Source organism: Watersipora subatra, chromosome 11 (assembly GCF_963576615.1).
Source record: "Watersipora subatra chromosome 11, tzWatSuba1.1, whole genome shotgun sequence".
In the NCBI taxonomy this organism is placed as follows: Eukaryota; Metazoa; Bryozoa; class Gymnolaemata; order Cheilostomatida; family Watersiporidae; genus Watersipora; species Watersipora subatra.
In genome coordinates this window covers 35,756,047-35,777,327 of record NC_088718.1, presented here as the reverse complement: position 1 = coordinate 35,777,327, position 21,281 = coordinate 35,756,047, and the positions used below count along the sequence as shown (strand labels likewise).

At 34.4% G+C, this 21,281-nt stretch overlaps 2 protein-coding genes across 2 annotated transcripts in view; one reads left to right on the top strand and one right to left on the bottom strand.

The window, feature by feature from the left end:
• Nucleotides 1–4,321: 4,321 nt before the first annotated feature.
• Nucleotides 4,322–6,417, bottom strand: LOC137408745 (uncharacterized). The gene is made up of 2 exons (XM_068095325.1): nucleotides 5,998–6,417; nucleotides 4,322–4,702 (listed from the first exon to the last, which is right to left on the bottom strand). Exons 1-2 carry the CDS (start codon nucleotides 6,349–6,351, stop codon nucleotides 4,574–4,576), a joined length of 483 nt encoding a protein of 160 aa, XP_067951426.1. The 5' UTR covers nucleotides 6,352–6,417; the 3' UTR covers nucleotides 4,322–4,573.
• A 282-nt stretch (nucleotides 6,418–6,699) lies between these two features.
• The window catches only part of LOC137408544 (nucleolus and neural progenitor protein-like), a 52,093-nt gene continuing 37,511 nt past the window's right edge, over nucleotides 6,700–21,281 (top strand). The window contains exons 1-4 of the mRNA XM_068095108.1: nucleotides 6,700–6,883; nucleotides 9,168–9,322; nucleotides 11,723–11,864; nucleotides 15,337–15,466. Coding sequence (XP_067951209.1) covers nucleotides 6,805–6,883; nucleotides 9,168–9,322; nucleotides 11,723–11,864; nucleotides 15,337–15,466 — 506 coding nt within the window. The 5' untranslated portion in view covers nucleotides 6,700–6,804. The remainder of the gene's footprint in view (nucleotides 6,884–9,167; nucleotides 9,323–11,722; nucleotides 11,865–15,336; nucleotides 15,467–21,281) is intronic.

The following is a 21,281-nucleotide window of genomic DNA, read 5'->3' as shown; positions in this document are numbered from 1 at the left end:
CAAGTTTATTGGGACTGCATATTTTCGACGCTCATTTCCAACGATTTACTTTTTTTCAAACAGCAAATCTATTCTACAAAGTAAAACTAATAACAAATATTTTGTATGGTTACAATAAGGCAAACCCAAAAAATCTTTTCACTATAAAAGCAGGTCTACCTGTTTGTCGTCTATCTATAGTCAGGGGGTAAAGGTTAAGATAAAAGATAACTTTTGATGATACTCCAACTCGTGACATTCAGATTGGCAGACCGACGCTATAACACCTGCACCAATCGATCCCTTTTGTATTTGTGAGCGATTGCGCAGTTATCCTATTCTTCTTTTTGTCACCACATTCAACAGTCCATTAATACGACAAACTATTACGACAAACTAGAATGCCGTATAATTATATACAATGTATAACAGACATGAAGCTATACTCACAGCGTTTTTTCTTTCGCAAGTGCGGCGAGATAAACTAACATTCAAATCGAATTTGAAAACTTGCCCAACTTGACACTTTACGTTATATGGAACTTTTTATGTAACATAAAGCAAAAACTTCACATAAATTTTTGTACGTCATCTGGAATTCATGTTATAGGAGGTATATGTTATAAGAGCATCAAATGTATTTGTTTATTTTTGCAAATGTCTGCTCAATGCATAATTCAAATATTCAAAAGTTTGAGGCATAGCTAAAACAGATTGCCTACTTCCAAACTGCCAAAGATTTCTAACTTCTTATGCTTTGTTCAAGATTTGAACAGTTTATAAACAGTGGCAGATATTGTAGTTGTCATTGGCTAAGATTCTTTACCTAATGAATTTGAGTAACTTAAGCTAGTAACATAAGCTTGTCTAAATCTTTACTATAATAAAAGCCGTGTCCGTCTGAAGCCTTAGAAAAAAAGATTGCACCTCACCAAAATCAAACCCATATATTCGGCAAACGCATAAATGTGGAATCAAGTGCACTACCACTAACCCCCACAGCCACCTTTCTACAGTCTGAAATAATTGTACTTATAATCGTTACACATAATCATCTCTCAGCATGCTTTGCAAGCATTGCACAGTGCATTGCAAGCATTGTACAGTGTATGGCAAGCATTGCACTGTGCAAAACATCTTTATTACTCTTGCGACTCCGGACATTCAGCTAGACTGGGATGTATTTTTGCTTCTAGTAGATCAAGCGTGCTAGCTGAAGCATGACCAATTTTAACCAATCGCTATTAACTAGACATACGGATGACAGACAACAGACCAACACTCACATATACATACAGGGCATATATACTGTAGATATACTTGTATGCAAGGCCTGGGGCAATCTAACAATTTATCATTTTTGTATAAATAAAAACTTACTCTAGACATAAGATGCAACAGTTAGGTGCTTCATTTTTTGTTCCTGTGATAAATCTGACTAAAATCTCTCACATTTGCTAGCTGATGTTTGTCATTTGTATTTCATTTTACAGGTAAGCAAACTGACAACTCAGCCTACTTCTGCACTTTCAAAGACCAGAAAATGGTTAATCTCACACTGTTCGCCCATACTACCAGGAACCGGCTAGACTGCATCACTCTATGCATGGAGACAGAAAGCTGTAGCTCTGTCAACTTCCAGTCAAATACAACGAAGTGTGAGCTGGGTTCCATTGGACAATCCATATTCCTCGATGGTCTAGAAGCTAAAGATGGTTGGGTGCATGCGTCCCTCACACTTTGCGTTTACAAGCAGCTGACCTAAGTATCAACCCTAACAGCAAACAACAGCTATTCTCAGTATTTTCTACCCTTACATAAAACTTTGGCAATCAGCTTTTTAACATTGGCAGTTTGTTATAATTTTCCATAACCAAATTACAAAAACTACAAACTGTATGATTACTTAAGGTTTTACTCAGCCTTGACATAAATTCTGAGGCAATAGGAAACCACCTCCGAACTCACCAAAGTAATTTCTAAGCATATCTAATCCACACAACTAGAAAGGATCATGACATGAGGGTCGTCTCCCTTTGGCAAAGGAGACAACTTTTTAAGAAGAGACAACCCTGATCAAAGAGACAGTCCTGACCGAAGATTTGAGAAAAGCAGTGGCAAACCACCACCTTTCCTTTCAAAACAATCCCTTGGCATGTCTAGTCTAATCTAAGTAATTAGAGAGAATCCTGGCATGAGTGTCTGTCTCCCATGGCCGAGAAAAATAATTCTTTAAGAGAGTGACAACCCTGATCAAGGAAGACAGCCTTGACCCCTGATAGAAGACTTGAAGAAGGCAGTGAAAAACCACCTTTGTTCCTTCCCAAAAAATCTCTTGGCATGTCTAGTCTAATCTAAGCAATTAAAAGTTATCTTGGTCAGGAGAGACAATTCTGAGAGACAATTCTGATCAAGAGAGGCTATCCTGATAAAAAGCCCGAGGGAGGCAAAAAGAAACCACATCAGTACCCTCTTAAAAAATTCATCAAGTGTTCACTTCAAGCAATCGGAAAAGATCATGACATGAAGGGCCCCCCAATGGCAGAGTACTCTTAACTAACTGCTAGAAAGTTACTTGTGTATTTCAAAATTGTATCATTATTGTACAACATATAATGTATAATGCATATAACACGTAATAATTAGTCGTTTTTGGTGTTAACACAATTTTCTAAAAGTTTTGAGTTTGGCAATTCAACCTTCTATTTTAAATAGTACCAGCTGATATATTGTACAGAATAATCACCAGTTTATAATAACCCAACGGTGATATGTACCTATGATGGTATTGATAGTATAGGCTGTAATGGCCTGATTAATTTAACTGCCCTCGAAGCAGAAATCTAAGAGTGCAAACCAGTTTAGGTGTTGATATCTTTCAGCCAATGAATACATGGTGGTATGACACAGGTAGTTAATATAGCCACTGATAGTTATCTTAGCACCTGGGAAAGCTGCATTTGCCATTGATAGTTTTCTAGGCACCTGTAAAAGCTGCATCTATTATTAATAGTTATCTAGGCACCTGTGAAAACTGCATTTGTTATTGATAGTTATCTAGGCGCCTGTGAGAGCTGGATCTATTATTGATAGTTATTTAGGCACCAGTGAAAGCTGCATTTGTTATTGATAGTTATTTAGGCACCAGTGAAAGCTGCATCTCCTATTGATAGTTTTTTAGGAACCTGTGAAATCTGCATCTACCGTTGATAGTTATCTAGGCACCTGTGAAATCTGCATCTACTATTGATAGTTCTCTAGGTACCTGTGAAATCTGCATTTACTATTGATAGTTCTCTAGGTACCTGTGAAAGCTGCATCTTCCATTGATAATTATCTAGGCACCTGTGAAAGGAGCATCTACACAGTTTTAGCTTTTTCATGGTGTCCATCTAGTTTGAATAGCGCACTCGGCATTTTAGCATTCAGTAAAATTTTTCTCCAGACCAAACCTAAATATCAGCCCTTGCTTGCAGGTTGATATCTATCTCTGCAATGTCTAATCTAATAAAAAAAATGCTTTTAGTAAAATGGGTTAATAAGGCATCCAAGGCAAAGCATTATATCTGGATCCATTTTTTAAAACTGTTGTTTATGAAATTTACAGGCAGCAAGTGAGCAATAGAACAAAAGTTTGAAATATTTTCTGATAGACCTATTAACTATAATAATATATAGTTAATAGGTCTATGTATTTTCTCCATGCCAATGGCAATACTTTTATATATTTTTAATATTTTATGTTCTGCTTACTGTTGTTCTCCCAGCAAAATACATGAAATATACTCAACACATCCTTGGATAAAAAGAAATACTGCATTGGGATGTACTACTTGTTGGTAACTACTTACTACTATTACTCGTATACAGTACAATATCTAGTATTGATGTTCAACCAACTGATGATAATAAAAGAGAAAATTTATGGTAACATCTATGGTAAAATCTATGGTAACATTTATGGTAACATCTATGGTAACATCTATGGTAACATCTATGGTAACATTTATGGTTAAACATCTGTTTAGCTTCTTGAAAGCTTTTCAACTCAATAATTTGCCAAATATTTCCAAATAAATTTTGAACATTTTAGCATTTAAATTGCATGCATCAGGAGATAATTTAAGGGCTAAAGTGTGGGAGTGAGTTTACTTGGTAGATATCATTTGGCATTAACATTTTATTTGATTGCATACATACTAGTTTGTAACTAACTTGGTATCGGATAAATGAGAAGGATTCAGACCCAGCTCTGGTTTTAGTTCTGCTACAAAACATGATTTATCATAACAATGTTATACTATTGCATATACATGTATTTGCAACAAATACGAAAAGGATTACAGAGACTTTGTTGAATAAACTTACTGACAATTGAAACAATAACATTTATCAATAAACAGAGTTAATCAGTATAATGAATTCCATGTCATTGCTGTCTTTAGGTACTACTCCTTAGCTAGTCTACAATCATAGCATAAGTCTCATAGATTATAAAACTTATAAAACAATTGAAGAAGAAATCTTTAAGCAGTTAAGTTTTTGAAGTAGGTAGTTGTAGCATCTATTTTAGGCATAGTTCAACGTGTAAAAACTACTTGCTGCCCGGGGCTTTTTGCAAACTTTCAAAGTGCTCATCCGTCCATGCTTGCATTCTTTCGTGACTGACTTCTTGTCTTAAGTTGTCAATTTTAGTTTCAGTCTTCACAGTCTGACGGCGCATCTGCAAAAAAAACTGTTTTTCATTTTGTTTGCACACATTTTGTTGACAAGAAATATATTTTTAAATATATATATTATAAATAAATTTATAAATATTTATTTAAATACTAAGATATATAAATATTTATATATCAAAAAAAATTAATGTAAATATTTCTATATATATTTAAATACTTAAAAAAAAAATATATATATATATATATATTTATTTTTAAGTATTTAAATATATATAGAAATATTCACATTAATTTTTTTTGATATATAAATATTTATATATCTTAGTATTTAAATAAATATTTATAAATTTATTTATAATATATATATTTAAAAATATATATCTTATATATATATATATATATATATATATTTTTTTTTTTAAATATATATATTATAAATAAATTAGGTGTCTGCTAGCACATATATATATATAGCGCATATATATATATATATATATATATATATATATATATCGTTACTCGTAATGGCCAGCAGTGCTAGCAGACACCTAAAGCGTGAGTATTTTAACAAATGTAGTGACTATTTGCTCGATGAATCCATTGTATTCCGTGTAGCTCGAAGGTTAAGATCGCCACTTCTAGATCTTAATGTATTGAGGTCAAACCCAGCGCCATGCAAATCTTTCATTGCTGGATTTTAACTGCTATAACTGGACATATTGTTTAACAAAAAGACAAAAACTGATATATACATATTCTATATATCAATACATATAATGGAGATTTATGCTATATAACTAAATTATAAGTTCCCAGCTACAAAAAATTGCAATGTTCATACTCAACTAGTTAGCTCTTAACATTTCTCACAAATGGCTTGTTTAAATAGCCTTTCATTGTTCAATATTAGTGCTATTATGTTTATACCTGTATCATTACAGTTAATAATGTTGATATTAAAATTTAATAAATCAGAAAAAGTGTACAGGTAATAGATATGCTGCAGCTACTTTATCTGGTTAAAGTAAAGGAGAAAAATCAATATTTTGGTAGCACAAAACTAATATTAACATATTTGTTATCTGCTGAGTGGTGTTAAAAGCTAATTGTTTTTTACATATATTTCTAAATTTGATGCAAAGCCCTACTACTATGTAGCAATTATCACTTTATGCGCAATATTAACACATTTTACTAGAAAATATTTTAAATCAAGAACCACCACCTAAAAATTCGAGCAGTTGTACATCGATTTAAATTAACAGACATAACCAATTGACAAGCACTAACAAGTATAACTGTAAATACCTATTTTACTCTGTTTGAAGGAGTCACTTGCCTTGGTTATAGCTGATAGAGCCCCTGTATAAAACTTTTCCATTCTTTCAGCATCAATCGATTCTTCTCCATCACCTGCTCCTCCGTCAACTGGAATTACAACTGCAGCATTTTGATTGGTAATACTTGACAAGATGCTATGCACTGTGTCCGAGTTTTCTGAAGTTTGTGATGAGTTTCTTGGAACTCTTTGCTGCGATGAACTTTGCTGTACAGAGCTCGATTGTTCTACAGCTGGTTGCACTTGTTCGGCTTCGTTGTCTTCGTTGTCACTGTTTAAAGGCGAATCAGCATTAAAATGTTGATGAATGTCATTACTTTCTTCTCCTTTGTTCCGGTCAGTAGGATCACCCATGACAAATCAAGCAATGACAGAATAACTCTCTTAACAGCAACAACTTTATTTTAAGGTTACGACAGCCATTTGTATAGCGATCACCATAGCATTAGTTGCCTAAAGTATGCAGTGAAAATTGCGATCGATGTAATATTAATATAAATGTTGTGTGCGTAAAGTTTATGGGACTAGTGCATCAACTACATTTTTGCGTACTTAACTGGTGTAACTAGACGTTACCGTCGTGACCGCCATTAGCTTAGTTTCCTACTTTGAGTTTTGATTCGTCAATTGCGTCGCGTGGCCCATTTAACGCTTTTCTCCAAACACGTTTCCGTCTTTCCAGGTTCGAATGAACAAATAATTTATGAAAGTAAAATTTACTCTGTGCGTTTTTGGCCAATTAATAAAGGCTACTTGAGTTACGAATACTCAAATTTAAAAGCTGGGAATTTCGATAATTTTGTAAACATGGAGGCTTTTCTGCGAAAAAATTTGAAAGGTCCTCCTTATATTCGTTTACCCGTTGACGATTACATTAAATGCTCTCGTAAGTACTTTAAATTATTATGGTATTATGTTCTGTATGACAGTCACCAAAACTCATCAAAACTCCTCTCCAGGGATTTGTTTTGGGGCCCTCCTCTGTTGTGCGTTCTCTCACCACGACTTCACTCCCCTCTAGCAGGAAGAAGAATGCCCCCTTGTACATCCTTCTCCATCTCTAGTCAGCTATTCCTTAGCTTTATCAATAAGCTGAGAAAGCTGCATAATCCCGAAAGCCTGTGTGAGAGGCTTTGCCTTCCAAAGCCTATCTGGCTTTCTTAGCCCAAGTTCCTGTAACATAGTCAGACGCACAAGAGACACCTGCATATACAACACCTCTTTCTGATTTTTATAAATGATATACCAACATCTATAAAGACTTCTAAACTCAGACTCTTGCTGGCGATGCTCTGCTATATTCACAGATTGAGTCAACTAATGACTGTGCCAACCTCCAATCAGACATTGATTCTTTCATAGACTGGGCTGATAATTGGCCAATGGAATTTAACATCACTAAATGTGAGACAACTTATTTTGTAATTTTCCAGAAAAGCCCTTTCACAAATACTTAATGAAAGGCCAACAGCTAACATTTGTCACTCACTTTAAATACCTTGGAGTTATCATTGACAACAAACTCAACTTTAACCTCCACATAGAAAAGACCATAACTAAGTCTTTATCTATCCTATACATGCTGATGATGTCCCTAAAAAGCTGCTCACCCAAAACAAAAACCCTTCTTTTTAGAGCCATCTGCTACCCAGTCTTTGAATATGCCTCAACCGCCTGGTCCCCATTTTTATCAAAGCACATCAACTCTCTCGAATCAGTGAATAGGAAAGCTTTTAGGTGGTCGTTTAACCTTAACAAACCGACATGATTTCTGGCCTCATGTCTGAGTGGTCATGGGCTACTCTTGCAGAGCATCCACAAACTTCTGACCAAAACCTAAAACAAAATCATTACTGAAGAAATTTCAATCCCTGTAGATTTTTAGTCTAATGCCCACCTACACTATACACGCCACAAAAGTACTAAAGGTACTATTAACACAAACATCAAAACATGCCTTTTTTGTTAGGACTCTTAACAATTAACCCAAATTCTGCCTATTCGCTCATTTAATCCCTACCCAACACTTTTTACTCCAACCTGTTGCTAAATTCAAAAGCTCAATATATAATGTAAACTAAGAGTTATCTTCTCATGTTGTAAATAAAGATATCGCTCTAATGCCCCATTTGAACGCGAATACGATTAATTAAATTGACTTGACAATGTAATTATTATTTACTCAAATAATAAACACCACAATAACTATGGCAGTGACCATTATTTGCAGCTATCAAACCAAAAAAGCTTTAATATGCTGTACTGGTGTTATATAACTTACCACAAAGGTAAACACAGAAATGATTTTCTAATCATTTTATAGGTTTTTGATTGAAGCTGCCTTATTTGATTGAGTTAACTCATTTATTCGAGGTTTTGCAATGCCGCACTGCACAATCTGAATTTATGTATCTATCGCATGTCCCTTCCTTCCAAGCGGGTTGCCACGCTTAGGCTGCGCTCAACAACTATTAATAAACTAATTAACAACTTATTGGGGTCTAATTATTTTTAAGCTCAAACAAACGTCGCTAAACTTACCTTCCTTAGCGTTTTTGTTGTTGAAAACGATGTTAATCAAAAACATCTTAAAAAGCATTGCACCAACTTATCATGCGCTCTAAGTTTGGGAACCTGCCCAAGAGACTAACTGTGGTCAGTTTCTAGAGCAAGTGCATGAAAATATTCTTGCCTGCGACACTAGCCATACCGAAGCTTGGCTTCCTCACTGTGATGAGATCTTTCTAAAATTTAACAGATTTAAAAGTTTTCTTGGAATGGTTTCAGAAGTGGCTGTAACACCAGCGTTCCTCTACTCTCATTATCTTTTCATCTATAGTACTGACCATGGTGCACATGTTCGTCTGGTAAATTCCAACCGCAGCAATTTTTTTGTTAACCAAATCCATCTCTTGCTGCAGAAAGCATCTTACGGTTTATTTTATGACTTTGTTGTTAGGGCAGTCAATGACTGTAAACTATCGAACATTAGGCCTACTATAAAGCATATAGGTCCTAGGATGTGCATGGGAATGCCACAAATAATGATAATCAGTGGATTAAGTAATGAGTTTTTACAGTGATTTAGTGTGAAGTTATCTACTCACAATGTCCCAATCAGCTAGTAGTTTATTGTTATTTTTATACCCTCTCCTGGTCATTCTGTGTAGGTTTAGTGAAGACTAACAACGAAGCACTTGTGCCTCTAAAAGAATGCATGAGTGAAAAGTCAAGTCTTTGGACTGAAATAAGCATGTTGGAGAGGTCAGTATATAAGATGAAAAACAAATGGAAACTGGAGCCAGTCTTTCGTGGCCTTCGTCAGGTATATATGCACTTCATTGGTATTGATGCTGTTCAAAAGCAGTCATACTAAATTCCATATGACGTTAAATGCATTTAAGTCATGATTAATGCTGGGATGACATTTCGGTATACCGTCGATACCACTTTCTGATACCGGCCGTACCGAGTGCTTTTTGCCCATTTTGAAATATCGGATATCGTCGATATTTGACGATATTGACGATAATATATATTCTACCTTCCAGATATATTCTACCTTATTCTAGATTTGATGCCCGATTCTTCAAAGAATTATACTGATACATGACTCATTAGGGAGTTGTTCTCTCATGGCAGCTTTTTCTAGCAAGTAAGACAACTCCGAATAACATACCCGATATTTTGATATACCGGTTGGCTACGCCATCATATCGTACCGAAACGAATTTTTAATAACGTCCCAGCACTAGTCATGATTACACATTTATATCGTCATTGGAAGACATAACGCTTCAGCATTACATATTCAGTCAAACACAAAGGTGAAACATGATATGGTATAGTGGTGAGATGTAGGTTTTACAAATGGATAGAAAAAGACTGCTATACATGACATGTTGGGGGTCATAGAAAATTTTTCATTAAATACTAGCCTGGTGATGCCCCTGATTTCTTTCGTTTTCGATTAAATATTGGCAGAAGGCATGGGGCATACATATATGGAATTTAGATGAAATCAAGCAGAAAATGTTGATTAAGTAAAGCGTTTACGTGGACTAACAGATAGACACAGTGACAAAGTGGGATTTATTAATACAGATTTATTTGGTACCTTCCTGGCTTGATTGTTTCTTTTTTGTTTCAAAACTTAGTAGCTCACTATTTAAAATCATGAATTTTATGACAGGCTGAAACACTAGGTTTTTGACACACTCTGACTGTTAAAGTATTTTCTGCTTGTGGTCTTTGAATCTAGAATTTTTACGATTTTAAATACATATTATAATAAATTCATTGCAAGGCTTTGTCCTTTGATGCAATGCCTGTTTATTATACATATCAAGTGTACATATGTGATACTGTCAGTTCATACTTTATGTCTGGAGCTCTTATACAACAATACGCAAGGTTTCAGTTATTTTTTATTATTACTAGTAGTCTGGGAGTCCTGCGTGTCGTGAGAGTTCATTGTGTGTAATAAATATATGCATAATTATTCCCAGCAGTGGCAAGGTGGCTGCATGGTGTAGTGGTTTAGTGTGGTGCTCCGTGATGCCAAATATCCTAGTTTGATTCCTGTGTAATGCATTATTTTTGTCCGAGGAATGGACTCCGCTCTTATTATAGTTAAGATTATCAGCTAAATAATTTTTGAACTTGGTAATTGTCTGAGGATTTGAAAAATTTTAGACCTCGGTCAGTTTTGAGATTAGGTCTTCAATACCTATAAATAAATATAATAGTACTGAGAAGGTCTGTTACCGAGGTCAAATGTGCTGACGGAACATTGCGTAGTTGTCGATCAAATTCTTTGACAATGGAAAAAAATCCTACTGCATCAATGTCACATCATAGGCATGGAATCTTATCAAATTTGGTCTAAGCAGTGACCCGCATCCCCTGCCAAGATTGTTAAAGTCTGTTGGCAATTGACCGCTTGTTAAATATATATCGGGGCATTTATAAACTTCTATGATAAACTCATAGAGCTGACGTCTCAAGGCCGTGCAAGCAATTTACATTCACACTGTTTTGCCTTGTTAGTCCAATAGGTTCAATAGGTCTCTGCATCGTTTGCTATAATAAAAGACTAGATGAGTGCTCGGCGTTGATCAGGTAATAAAAAATAAAAATATGACATACTTTGAGATTTGTATATATATAGATGTGTCCGTTCGTCTGTCTGCAGCAATGTTTGAAAGTTGAAAAAAAAATTACTTTATATGGGGTCACACTAATGACATTCGTCTCGGTAGACAGACCCTCTAGCAACTGTGGCAATCAACCTCCTCCTGGCATTACAGAATAATTATTCACATAACTATTACACCTGACAATATTTCATGGCACACGACACTGCCAGGGTGCTAATCAACCTCTATTTGAATCAGGATTGTTCTCATCATTACTATCAGGTGAAAGTGGAGGTTATTTTGGTGGCTTTGCTTTTTTAGTTTTAATGCATAGAACGAGAGAAAATAACATTTATATATATATATATATATTTGTAATTTGTTTTCATCAACAATAGTGATTAAACAAAAGAAAAGAAGCTGGAAGAAAAAATATGGATAAATTATTATCCATATTTCATGACTCAGTCCAGGCGATATAGTCTAGAAATCTGAGATACTGTTAATCACATTATCACTGTTCATTGGTGCAGTTGTTACTACACATAATGCAAGAGAAGACAACTCTGTGTGTTGTTGTATGTCAGGTGCTAAAATGCATGAAAATCCTCGAGTCGGAAAGAATATTACAGCTGATCACAAATGCATTGGATAGCGTGTTGGGTCTCGATGGGAAGATTCTCATACCATCTCGGCAGTATCTTCAGTATCTACTAGTCAAAATTATAGGTGAGTTTGGGAACATCTCTCTTTCTTGTGTCAGGACAGTCGACCCTCGTTAAAACAAACCCCGGTTGTCCGGATATCGGATAAGATGGACAAATTTGGACAATTTAGGGCACATCAGCTGCAATTAAAGTGTAGTTACGTTCAAACAAGCGATAATCAGTTTATAAAGATTTTTAGTGAAAATTTAAAAATTATTAAATGTAAGAAACACTTGCTTTTTAGAGCTTTTTATATAAATCACTGCAAGAGGGAAATTCGTTTTTTTAATGTTGTTTGTGTGCTGTTTGATTTTATGATGGTGAAGTATACTGCAGTTTTATATGATTAATAATCATGTTGAAAGTCGCAACATAAAGTTCAAGGATAAACCTATTGACTACAATTAGTAAAACAAAACAGTTGTAATATTTTTAGTGAATGGACGTTTCTGCAAATTAGTTTTCTGTTACAGGATTTATCTAATCTTCTTTGCTACTTTTAGAAATTACCACAGCTTACAAATTCTTTTTTAAGGCTAAATATTTTCAAGTATATATACAGTACTAGCTGTGCTACTCGGCGTTGACAAGTCTTTGGACAGAAAATTGATTTGTATTTAACATATAACAACATTAACCATTCTAACTTTCAAACTATATATCACAAGAGAAGTGTTTTGTGTCGTTGAAATCAATTGGGAGAAAAAATAAAAACAACTGTAAAGGTTTTCAAACTTTGTCAAACAACCACAACTTTCAAACTTCACATCATAAGGAAATGGTTCTGTGCAGGACAACTAAATTAAAAGTAGATAAAACAACTGGAAAGGTTTTCAAACAACTGTAAGTTTAAAATTTCATAATTTGAAAGAAGTGTGAAAAAAAATGTGAAGGTATTTAAATGTAAATGTGAAATCATTAGCAAGTAATGGTTTAATATAGTCTATTTCGCTACGATTACAATAAAAAATTATTTGGTATACAATTAATTGATTTCAGTTTGTTTCGCCTGCCAGCACCGGCATGCGAAGATTGGCATGCCAATTTTCGCATGCCAGCGTTAGCATGTGAAAATATCGTAGGCTACAGACAAACATAGAGTGGTATGGAAAGTTAGAAACCCATAGTCATTATCTAATACAATCACCTCGCGGTAAAAATCATCATCATTAAAAAATAGTACCAAAATGCTACGTTAACCTTAGTAACTATATGTACCTACGATGACTTCAGTGCATTTTGCGGTTATGATCTCCAAGATAATATAGCATTACAATGTACTACGTGGAGAGTTTTTACCTTCGAGACAGGCATGTAAAATAAACACTGAATCCAACTTAAATGAATTTAGCTTACTAAACACATACTTGAAGGAAGTTTTAGTATGTATTTTAGTAAACTTCAAACTTTTAACAAAAATTTCAAGAATTGTTTTTATTATAATGGATACAGGATAACTCGCCATGGCGAGTTCAGCGACGTATATCTTTTAACATATATGGCGATAGATAATAGATATGGGCGCTAATAATCAGCATGTGATATATATTATTGTATATAGCGCACGCTATATTATTATATATTATATAGCGTGCTATATATTATTATGATGCGCTATAGTTATAGCTATAGCGCATTTGTCATTTTAGCTATAGCTGGAATGACAGATCCACAGATAACAGATCCACAGACTTTGAGAAATATATATATATATAGAATAGAGCACAGTGTATAGTGCAATTTATATAGGCTTTGTTAATGTGATTTTTGCTGTATGTATAAATCTATATATAGGCACATCGGTAAGACCGAACAATCGGTTAAATCAGACTACCCACCACCCCTATTAATCCATTTTAACTTGGTTCGACTATATATAGTCTGCAATGCAAGATGAGATTTTGCAACTTGTGCAAATGTTGTCAACATCTCTATTGTAAATAAGAAGTGGATCCAGAATGTTTACAGTATTCGTGCCACAAGTCGCTTAGAATTCCATTGTCTCTGCAATCAATATCAACGCTTGGCGCAGATGCACGTTTGCAAGATTTTATGACATAGTCAAAACTTCCTGTTGACAATGAACATTCTCCATCTACCTAAAACTCTTCAAAGCACTAAAAACTAACGGCTCAGCTCGCTGACTACAAAATATAATACCGGTAGTTGACGCTTTTTTTGAAGTTCGAATCAAAATATTAGTTGGTTTGTTTTATTCGGTGCATTGTCTTTGCGTCATGAGTTATTTGTTTTGAATGGATGACTAAAAACACAACGCATGTTTTTGAATTGGTGGAACTCCTAAACTTGGTAAATATGGTTCTGAACATGATTTTAAAGTAAAGCGGTTTAGTATCGACCAACCAGACCGGTTTAGTAGCAACCAACCAGACCGGTTTAGTACCAAAATGATCTGGTGACAAAATGGTATAAAAAGGAGCTGATCTAAGACGCAAATACAGTTTTAAAATGGTCATTTTTAAAATTCAACATTTACAAATTTGCTTTAAATCAACTTCTTGATAATTGGCTGATGGAGGGATGCTGATGCTGTACAACTTTTTGTTTGACAATTTGTTTATTCAAGCAATAGAAAACTAGGGAATTTTCCATGACTAGCGGTGTTTTAATACCTACCTCAGGGCTATAAGTGGTGTTCAAACACCCAACTTTGATTTTGTTTTTTTCAGAAATGCAAATATTTCTAGTGATTTTTCGATGCTTCGTAGAAGTTTAAACATTGGTCGCAGCGTAGAATCCATGCACTGGAAATACACTGATAATCTAACAACATACCCAAATTAATGAGTTACCACATTAGTTGTTATTCCTCTTGAAAAATCTATAAAAAATTTATTTTACAGCAATTCCAACCTTTTGAGTGTCTCTTGGCATGTAATCAAGTTGAAGTCTAGAGAATAAAATTGATCAATTGACGAAGCGCAACAGCAGACATGAGTTGTGAAAAGTTTGTTTCTTTTTCTAAACTGTTAGAAGAATCTGTTTGTCTCAGGAAGATCATAATGTTGTTGCTTTTATTAAAAGCCAAACATTGGTTTAGAAAACCTAACTACCAAGCAATGTCATCAATATAAATACTTGCATTTATGAACTCGTGAGAGACAATAACTCCAAATTATAACAGAATGTTTTCGCAAACTTCAACTTCAGCCAACGGTCTTGTTTTTTTGAGGGGCGTGATAGGTTGTACCTAGGCCTCTAACTGTATTTATCTGGCTGACTTTGTCAACAGAAATAGACGAAGCTGTCAAAACCTTCTATAATTTTTAGTCAGTGTGTGTAAATTACTCTGTTCACAGTTTTTTTATCTAATAAAATTGATGCAGCTTTTGTATCAAATACAGTTGATATAATTTGTAGCTTTTGTCAAGAACAAGAAAGAAGACTAATTAATTTAATTTATTGTATTTGTATTTAATGATTTTAGCTGTTTGCTAGTAAACTTTTTGTCAAGTCATTACCTTTTGCCGCAGGTGTTGGACGACTGGCCGTTCAGACAGTGGAATACTGCACCTTTGTCTATAGCAAGCTAGTAGGCAAAATAAGACTCGGACATCTGCTGCCGACAGTTATGTCACTGGCAGCCATAGTCAGCCGAATTTGGTAAGTTAGGGAAGTCGCAGAAGGAAAGAATGATGAAATACACTGGCTGCAGAATGTTATTTTATTCACCAAGAATTTTCTTTTTACATGAAGAAAGTATGGTGAGTAATTGCTACTGGATTTAAATATGGTTAATCTTCATATCAGGAGCCTTATTAATATTAATATTTTTAATTTTAATCCAGCTAATCCAAGCTTAGATAATTCTGCTAATCTTAGTTGAAATAATTTAGTACTTGGTTCACACATGGATTATTTTCTAGCTAAATCTTAAATCAAAATCTTTTGGGCCCAATCTGTTAAGGTTTTGTGACGATCAACCAGTGGTAGGTTTAAAAAAATGGCGAAGAACATCAGTACGATTATGTAGTTATACAGTAAACGCTCCAATTACGTTAACTTCCTATAACATAAATTGCGCTTAACATAAACAATTTATGTAAGTTTGTTGTTTCCTATAGCTTAAGAAAGTCTACATAACGTAAAGTTTCAAATTAGTTTAAGCTCTCAAATTTATTTGAATAATAAGAGTTACAAAGTTATCGTTTTCTTTTTTGCCGTGCTTGTGAGATAAGATAACGTACATATAGGGGTATCTCTATTATATATACTATTACCCTGGCAGTCTAGCATGCCTTGAGAGATCATCAGACCTGTGGTAAAGTTAGCCTTAGAAGTATCATTTTCTCTTTTGTCGCATTTGGGATAGAAATGATGTATAGTGCTGTCTCTATTATATATACCGGTACCGCTAACCAGGTAGTCAAGTATACAGTGTGAGGGATCATCAGGTGTGTTGATAAAGCGTGGAGAATAAGTAGTTGTACAAATATTCAGAAATATCTGAAGGCGGTTAATTGGTGCAGGTGTTAGAGAGTCAGTCTACTGAGCTGAATGTCATGCGTTGTAGTATTGTTTAAAGCAATATTTTATCCTAACTTCTAACCCTGATTTTGGAAAAATGGACAGACAGGCACTGTTCTTACTATAGTAAATATATTTTGTCTTACTCTTTGTCGCGCAGACCTTCCTGTGTAGAATAAAATGAAAAATCGATTCAAATTAACATTGAAGCTGTACACTTCCCTTAACTTGATGTAAAGTTACTGTAATCATGGACCTCAAATCAAGTGAAAGTGATAAAAAAAAGTCGTTGATACAAACTAATAATACCCCAGTTGCTGTACAGTCATTAAATTAAAAAGTTAAGTCTAATTTCTTTCCTATTTTGAAGGCCCAAGTCTGGAGGTTGGGAAGATCGTGAAATGGATTAGGCAATTTACATGAATTTTGCTGTCTGTATAACGTACAATTCCTATAACATAAATGTTTAAGCTTTCGCAGAATATAACTTGCGTTATCATTGGCTCAATATCGGTGACTGCGGTAAAATGCTCAGAGAAATTTTGGTGAGGTGCGGCCGCTCAAAAGAAAATAATGTTTTGTTTTGTCCTCCATTCCTTTAGGGCAGTAGTTCCCAAATGGTGGGGAATTCCCCCAAGGGAGAGTGTTTTCAGGGGCAGGGAATTCCGGCCTTTATTTATAAATTTTTGCTGATACATTGTATTTGCAAAGCTGTGCGTAATAGTTACATGCTGCATATTGTTGTTTGTTGTTAATAAGCTGGGTGTTTATTACATTGTGTACTATCTTGTGATTCATAGTTTCATCATACTTACTATAACTTTGGGGATTTTCCAATTTAAACCACTAAATGCTGTGATACTTAATATTTGGTGCTGTGGAATGTAGAAATGACGAAATATGAAAAAGTATGCAGATTGAAAGCAAACGAAGCCTGATAGAATAGGGAGAAATAGAGTTTTCGTAGTCTGGAAAGGGGAGACCAGCGAATCAATTGGGAACCCCTGCTCTAGAGGAGAGGTTTATCCTCAATTGAATGAAGTGTTAATCTATTCACAGTCGAGTCTCCGTTTTAAGCTTTTTTCAGACATCGCAGTTTTGTTTATGCTTTTCAAGGAGCTAATAAAAAATTAGAAAATGAAAAGGAATAAAAATATGCATATAAATTAAGTTACTTTGCTTTTCAACTAGTTTTTTTAAGCCAGGGTAAGTTAATGCTGTGTAGCTCTCTCATTAGTTTCACTGCATCGCGAAGCCTACGTTTGACGTCGTGTGTCCTTAAAGAAAATTTAACTGGAAACATAGATTTTAATTAATTATCGCTTTACTAGTTTCTTTTATTTATATTTTTGCATCATTTTTACGGTACATTTGTCTTAAGGCTATATGCACTTGAATGTGGTAGGTATTAAGAGTTAACTAAGGTTTTTGGGCTGAGTTATGAACTGCTTCGTATTCTTAAAGTAGTATTTGCTTCAACATATGACGGTTTTACTATTTGAAAATCTAGGAGCAAGTTACCTTTGTTTGTAGAGGTTTGGCTGTATATCTTAATCCAGTTAATCCATACACTAGTCCATCTTAATCTTGATAATCTTGGTCTAGGTAATCTCTTCTATTAATCCAGTCTGAAGCAGATAATCTTAGTAGAGTTATGTTGATCTGTTCAAGGAGGTGTGTCCTGAGCGTTTCGTAAACGATGTAGGCCTACTATAATTAATTCTCCATATTTAAAGTCATAGTGAAACTGATGTCAGATTTGCTTGTTATGGCTTGCATTTCATAAGCTGGTCTGTTCAAATGCTGCCGGTCTGTTCACCGCTGCTTGTAACTAATTTGCCGTAAAACATCTAATTGAATGCCATAGCGCTCTTTTTGTCAACCCTCCCTCTATGGTGGCGATCAAATAGAGGTGGTGTTCAAATCGAGGCCCGCGTTGTATTTTTCAAATGGCTCATCATAATTTTCGTAAGAAAAATTTAGCCTTATGGGTTGAGCGGATGTCACCTATATTTTGCCTTCTTTCTTTGGTGGAACGATATTAAACCTTTTGTATGCATTAAGTCTGCTAACTTACCTCCAACTTGTCAAAGATCTCTTGATAAATATGGAGTTGGCGTTCAATTAGAGGGAGGCGCTCTATTTTTCAACCCTTTTCCCATAGTGGTGGTCAAATAGAGGTGGCATTCAGTTAGAGGTTTATGTTGGCATATAAAGTCAAACCTTTATGTACAATTACTTCAACATGTTAAGTTTTCAACATTCCATATAGTATTTGAGAGAAGAAACTCAACTGTTCTTGTAGAAGCACTTGCTCCAGTAAATAATGGTTGTAACACCCAAAGAAGCATATCTTGAAACTACTTGACTTTGAATGTAGAGAAGAATTAAAAACGGTCGGCTGTTTTCATATTCATCGGGCTGATGTCAATCATAAAAGATTTTGCACATGCTATTGTGGTAGTAGCTAAACAACTGCGATAAAATCCAACCATATTTGAAGTACTATTACATTGATGATAGTAGCAGCAAGTAGCAGTATAGTTGTAGCAATTTATATAAGATATATATTATATAATATATAAGTGATATAATGTTGCTCGTGTTGATAGAACTTGACACGTCACAAACATAAACTATTTGGCATTCTCGGAGAAATCATATGTGATAACAATCTTTGTCTATTTATGTAATAAGATGTATTTTTGACAACTATTAGGATTTGTCTGCTCGTATCACGTAAAAATTCCACATATCGTAAAGTATCAAGTCGGTGCAAGTTCTCAAATTCAATTTGAATAACAAAGGTCCTAAAGTCAGCCTTAAAAGTATCAGTTTCTTTCTTGCCGCACTTTGAGCAGAAAATGACATATATGGTATATATATTATATGGTATCTCTATTATAGGATATCTCTATTATATGGTATCTCTATTATATGGTATCTCTATTATATGGTATCTCTATTATAGGGTAACTCTATTATAGGGTATCTCTATTATATGGTATCTCTATTATATGGTATCTCTATTATAGAGTATCTCTATTATATGGTATCTCTATTATATGGTATATCTATTTTATGGTATCTCTATTATAGGGTATCTCTATTATAGGGTATCTCTATTATATGGTATCTCTATTATAGGGTATCTCTATTATAGGGTATTTATATTATGGAGCAACTTTATTATAGGGTATCTTTATTATAGGGTATCCCTATTATAGGATATCTCTATTATATGGTATCTCTATTATAGGGTATCTCTATTATAGGGTATCTCTATTATAAGGTATCTCTGATATATGGTACCTCTATTATAGGCTATATCTATTATAGGGTATCTCTATTATAAGGTATCTCTATTATAGGCTATCTCTATTATATGGTATCTCTATTATATGGTACCTCTATTATAGGCTATCTCTATTATAGGGTATCTCTATTATAGGCTATCTCTATTATAGGGTATCTCTATTATAAGGTATCTCTATTATAGGCTATCTCTATTATATGGTATCTCTATTATATGGTATCTCTATTATATGGTATCTCTATTATAGGGTATCTCTATTATAGGGTATCTCTATTATATGGTATCTCTATTATAGGGTATCTCTATTATAGGGTATTTATATTATGGAGCAACTTTATTATAGGGTATCTTTATTATAGGGTATCCTTATTAGGGGAAGGTGGGGGAGGTTGAGCCACATTTTCTATTTTTTAAGTTAATTTTTAAACTATTGAAACTATTCTCACAAATATTTGAGATTAATGTACCCCACAATGTTTAGCAGCAGTGCGTCAAAGAAAAAGCCTGTAAAATAATGCTTTTGGTTTTTACAATGATTTTAGTAAAGGTCTTCCCCTGGCTCTACCTGCCCCACACTTGGGGCAGGTAGAGCCATTCAATAATTTGTTATGGGGCAGGTCGAGCCACTCATATAAATGTAACCAAACAGCTGCAAACTTTAAATGATCTTAGAGAAGAACCTTATGCTGTCAATACAACAAGGTTGCTTACTACTAACATATTATTTTGGTAAATATTTTTAAAATATTGATAAAAAACTATTGTTACAGGATTAAAATATAATTTGTGTTAGAACTAGACTAAAATATTGCTATGTAATCACTTAACAAATGTTTGTTCGGAACTTTGCAATCAGTCATTTCTTGAACATTGAAGCCACTAATATCTACTGAAAACATAACCTTGCTCACTAGTCGACTGGTTCTACCAACTCTGATAGAATTACCCAAGTCCATAACAATATTCTCTTTTCCAATGTTCTCATCTATGTCCTGTTTTTCAGGGTAGATAAAAAAGGCCGCACTACCACTAGCTTTACGCATAAAGTTTATTTTGTACAGGTTGTTTTCTACACCGATAATAGCTCGACATAGTAGGTTTGAGTTTTTCTACTAGTTAGTACATGACTATGAACAGTCATGTACTAACTAGTACATGACTGTTCATAGTTAGTGTTTCCTTTGTCAGTTGAGTAGCTATATCATGAACTAGCTCGTCATCCATGCTGTCACTGTCTGTATCTAACATCTTTTTTGCTAGTTCTTCTGATGTGGATTCATGCCTTTGTTCTGTTATCTCGCCTTCGATAGAATTTTGTTTCTTCCTAATTTTCTGTTTATCAGAACCCCTCCTCTAGTCTGATTTTTTTCTGGGGTGTCAGTCAGTATTGCAGACCTCGTCTTTTTTCTTTTACATCTAGATCGATTTCCGAGTCCTGTGGTAGGCAGAGGCATAATTTGTTGGTGTATGACTTTTCTCTTAGAAGCTGAAGCCTGAATAGGAGTGTACTCTTGAGCGGAAGTAGTTTGTAGCATATCATTATTAGTAACAGTAGCAGAGTCTCATGAAGACACTCAGAAATATGAAAAAAGGTGGTATGTAATTTCCACCTGCACTTATTGCTCAGCACAAAGT

Bases quoted from the DNA above. Each gene is read 5' to 3' on its own strand.
- LOC137408745 (XM_068095325.1), bottom strand. From the start codon at position 6,351: ATGGGTGATCCTACTGACCGGAACAAAGGAGAAGAAAGTAATGACATT. The intron at 4,703-5,997 runs GCAAGTGACTCC...TTTTTTTTGCAG, and splicing joins CTCTATCAGCTATAACCAAG to ATGCGCCGTCAGACTGTGAA.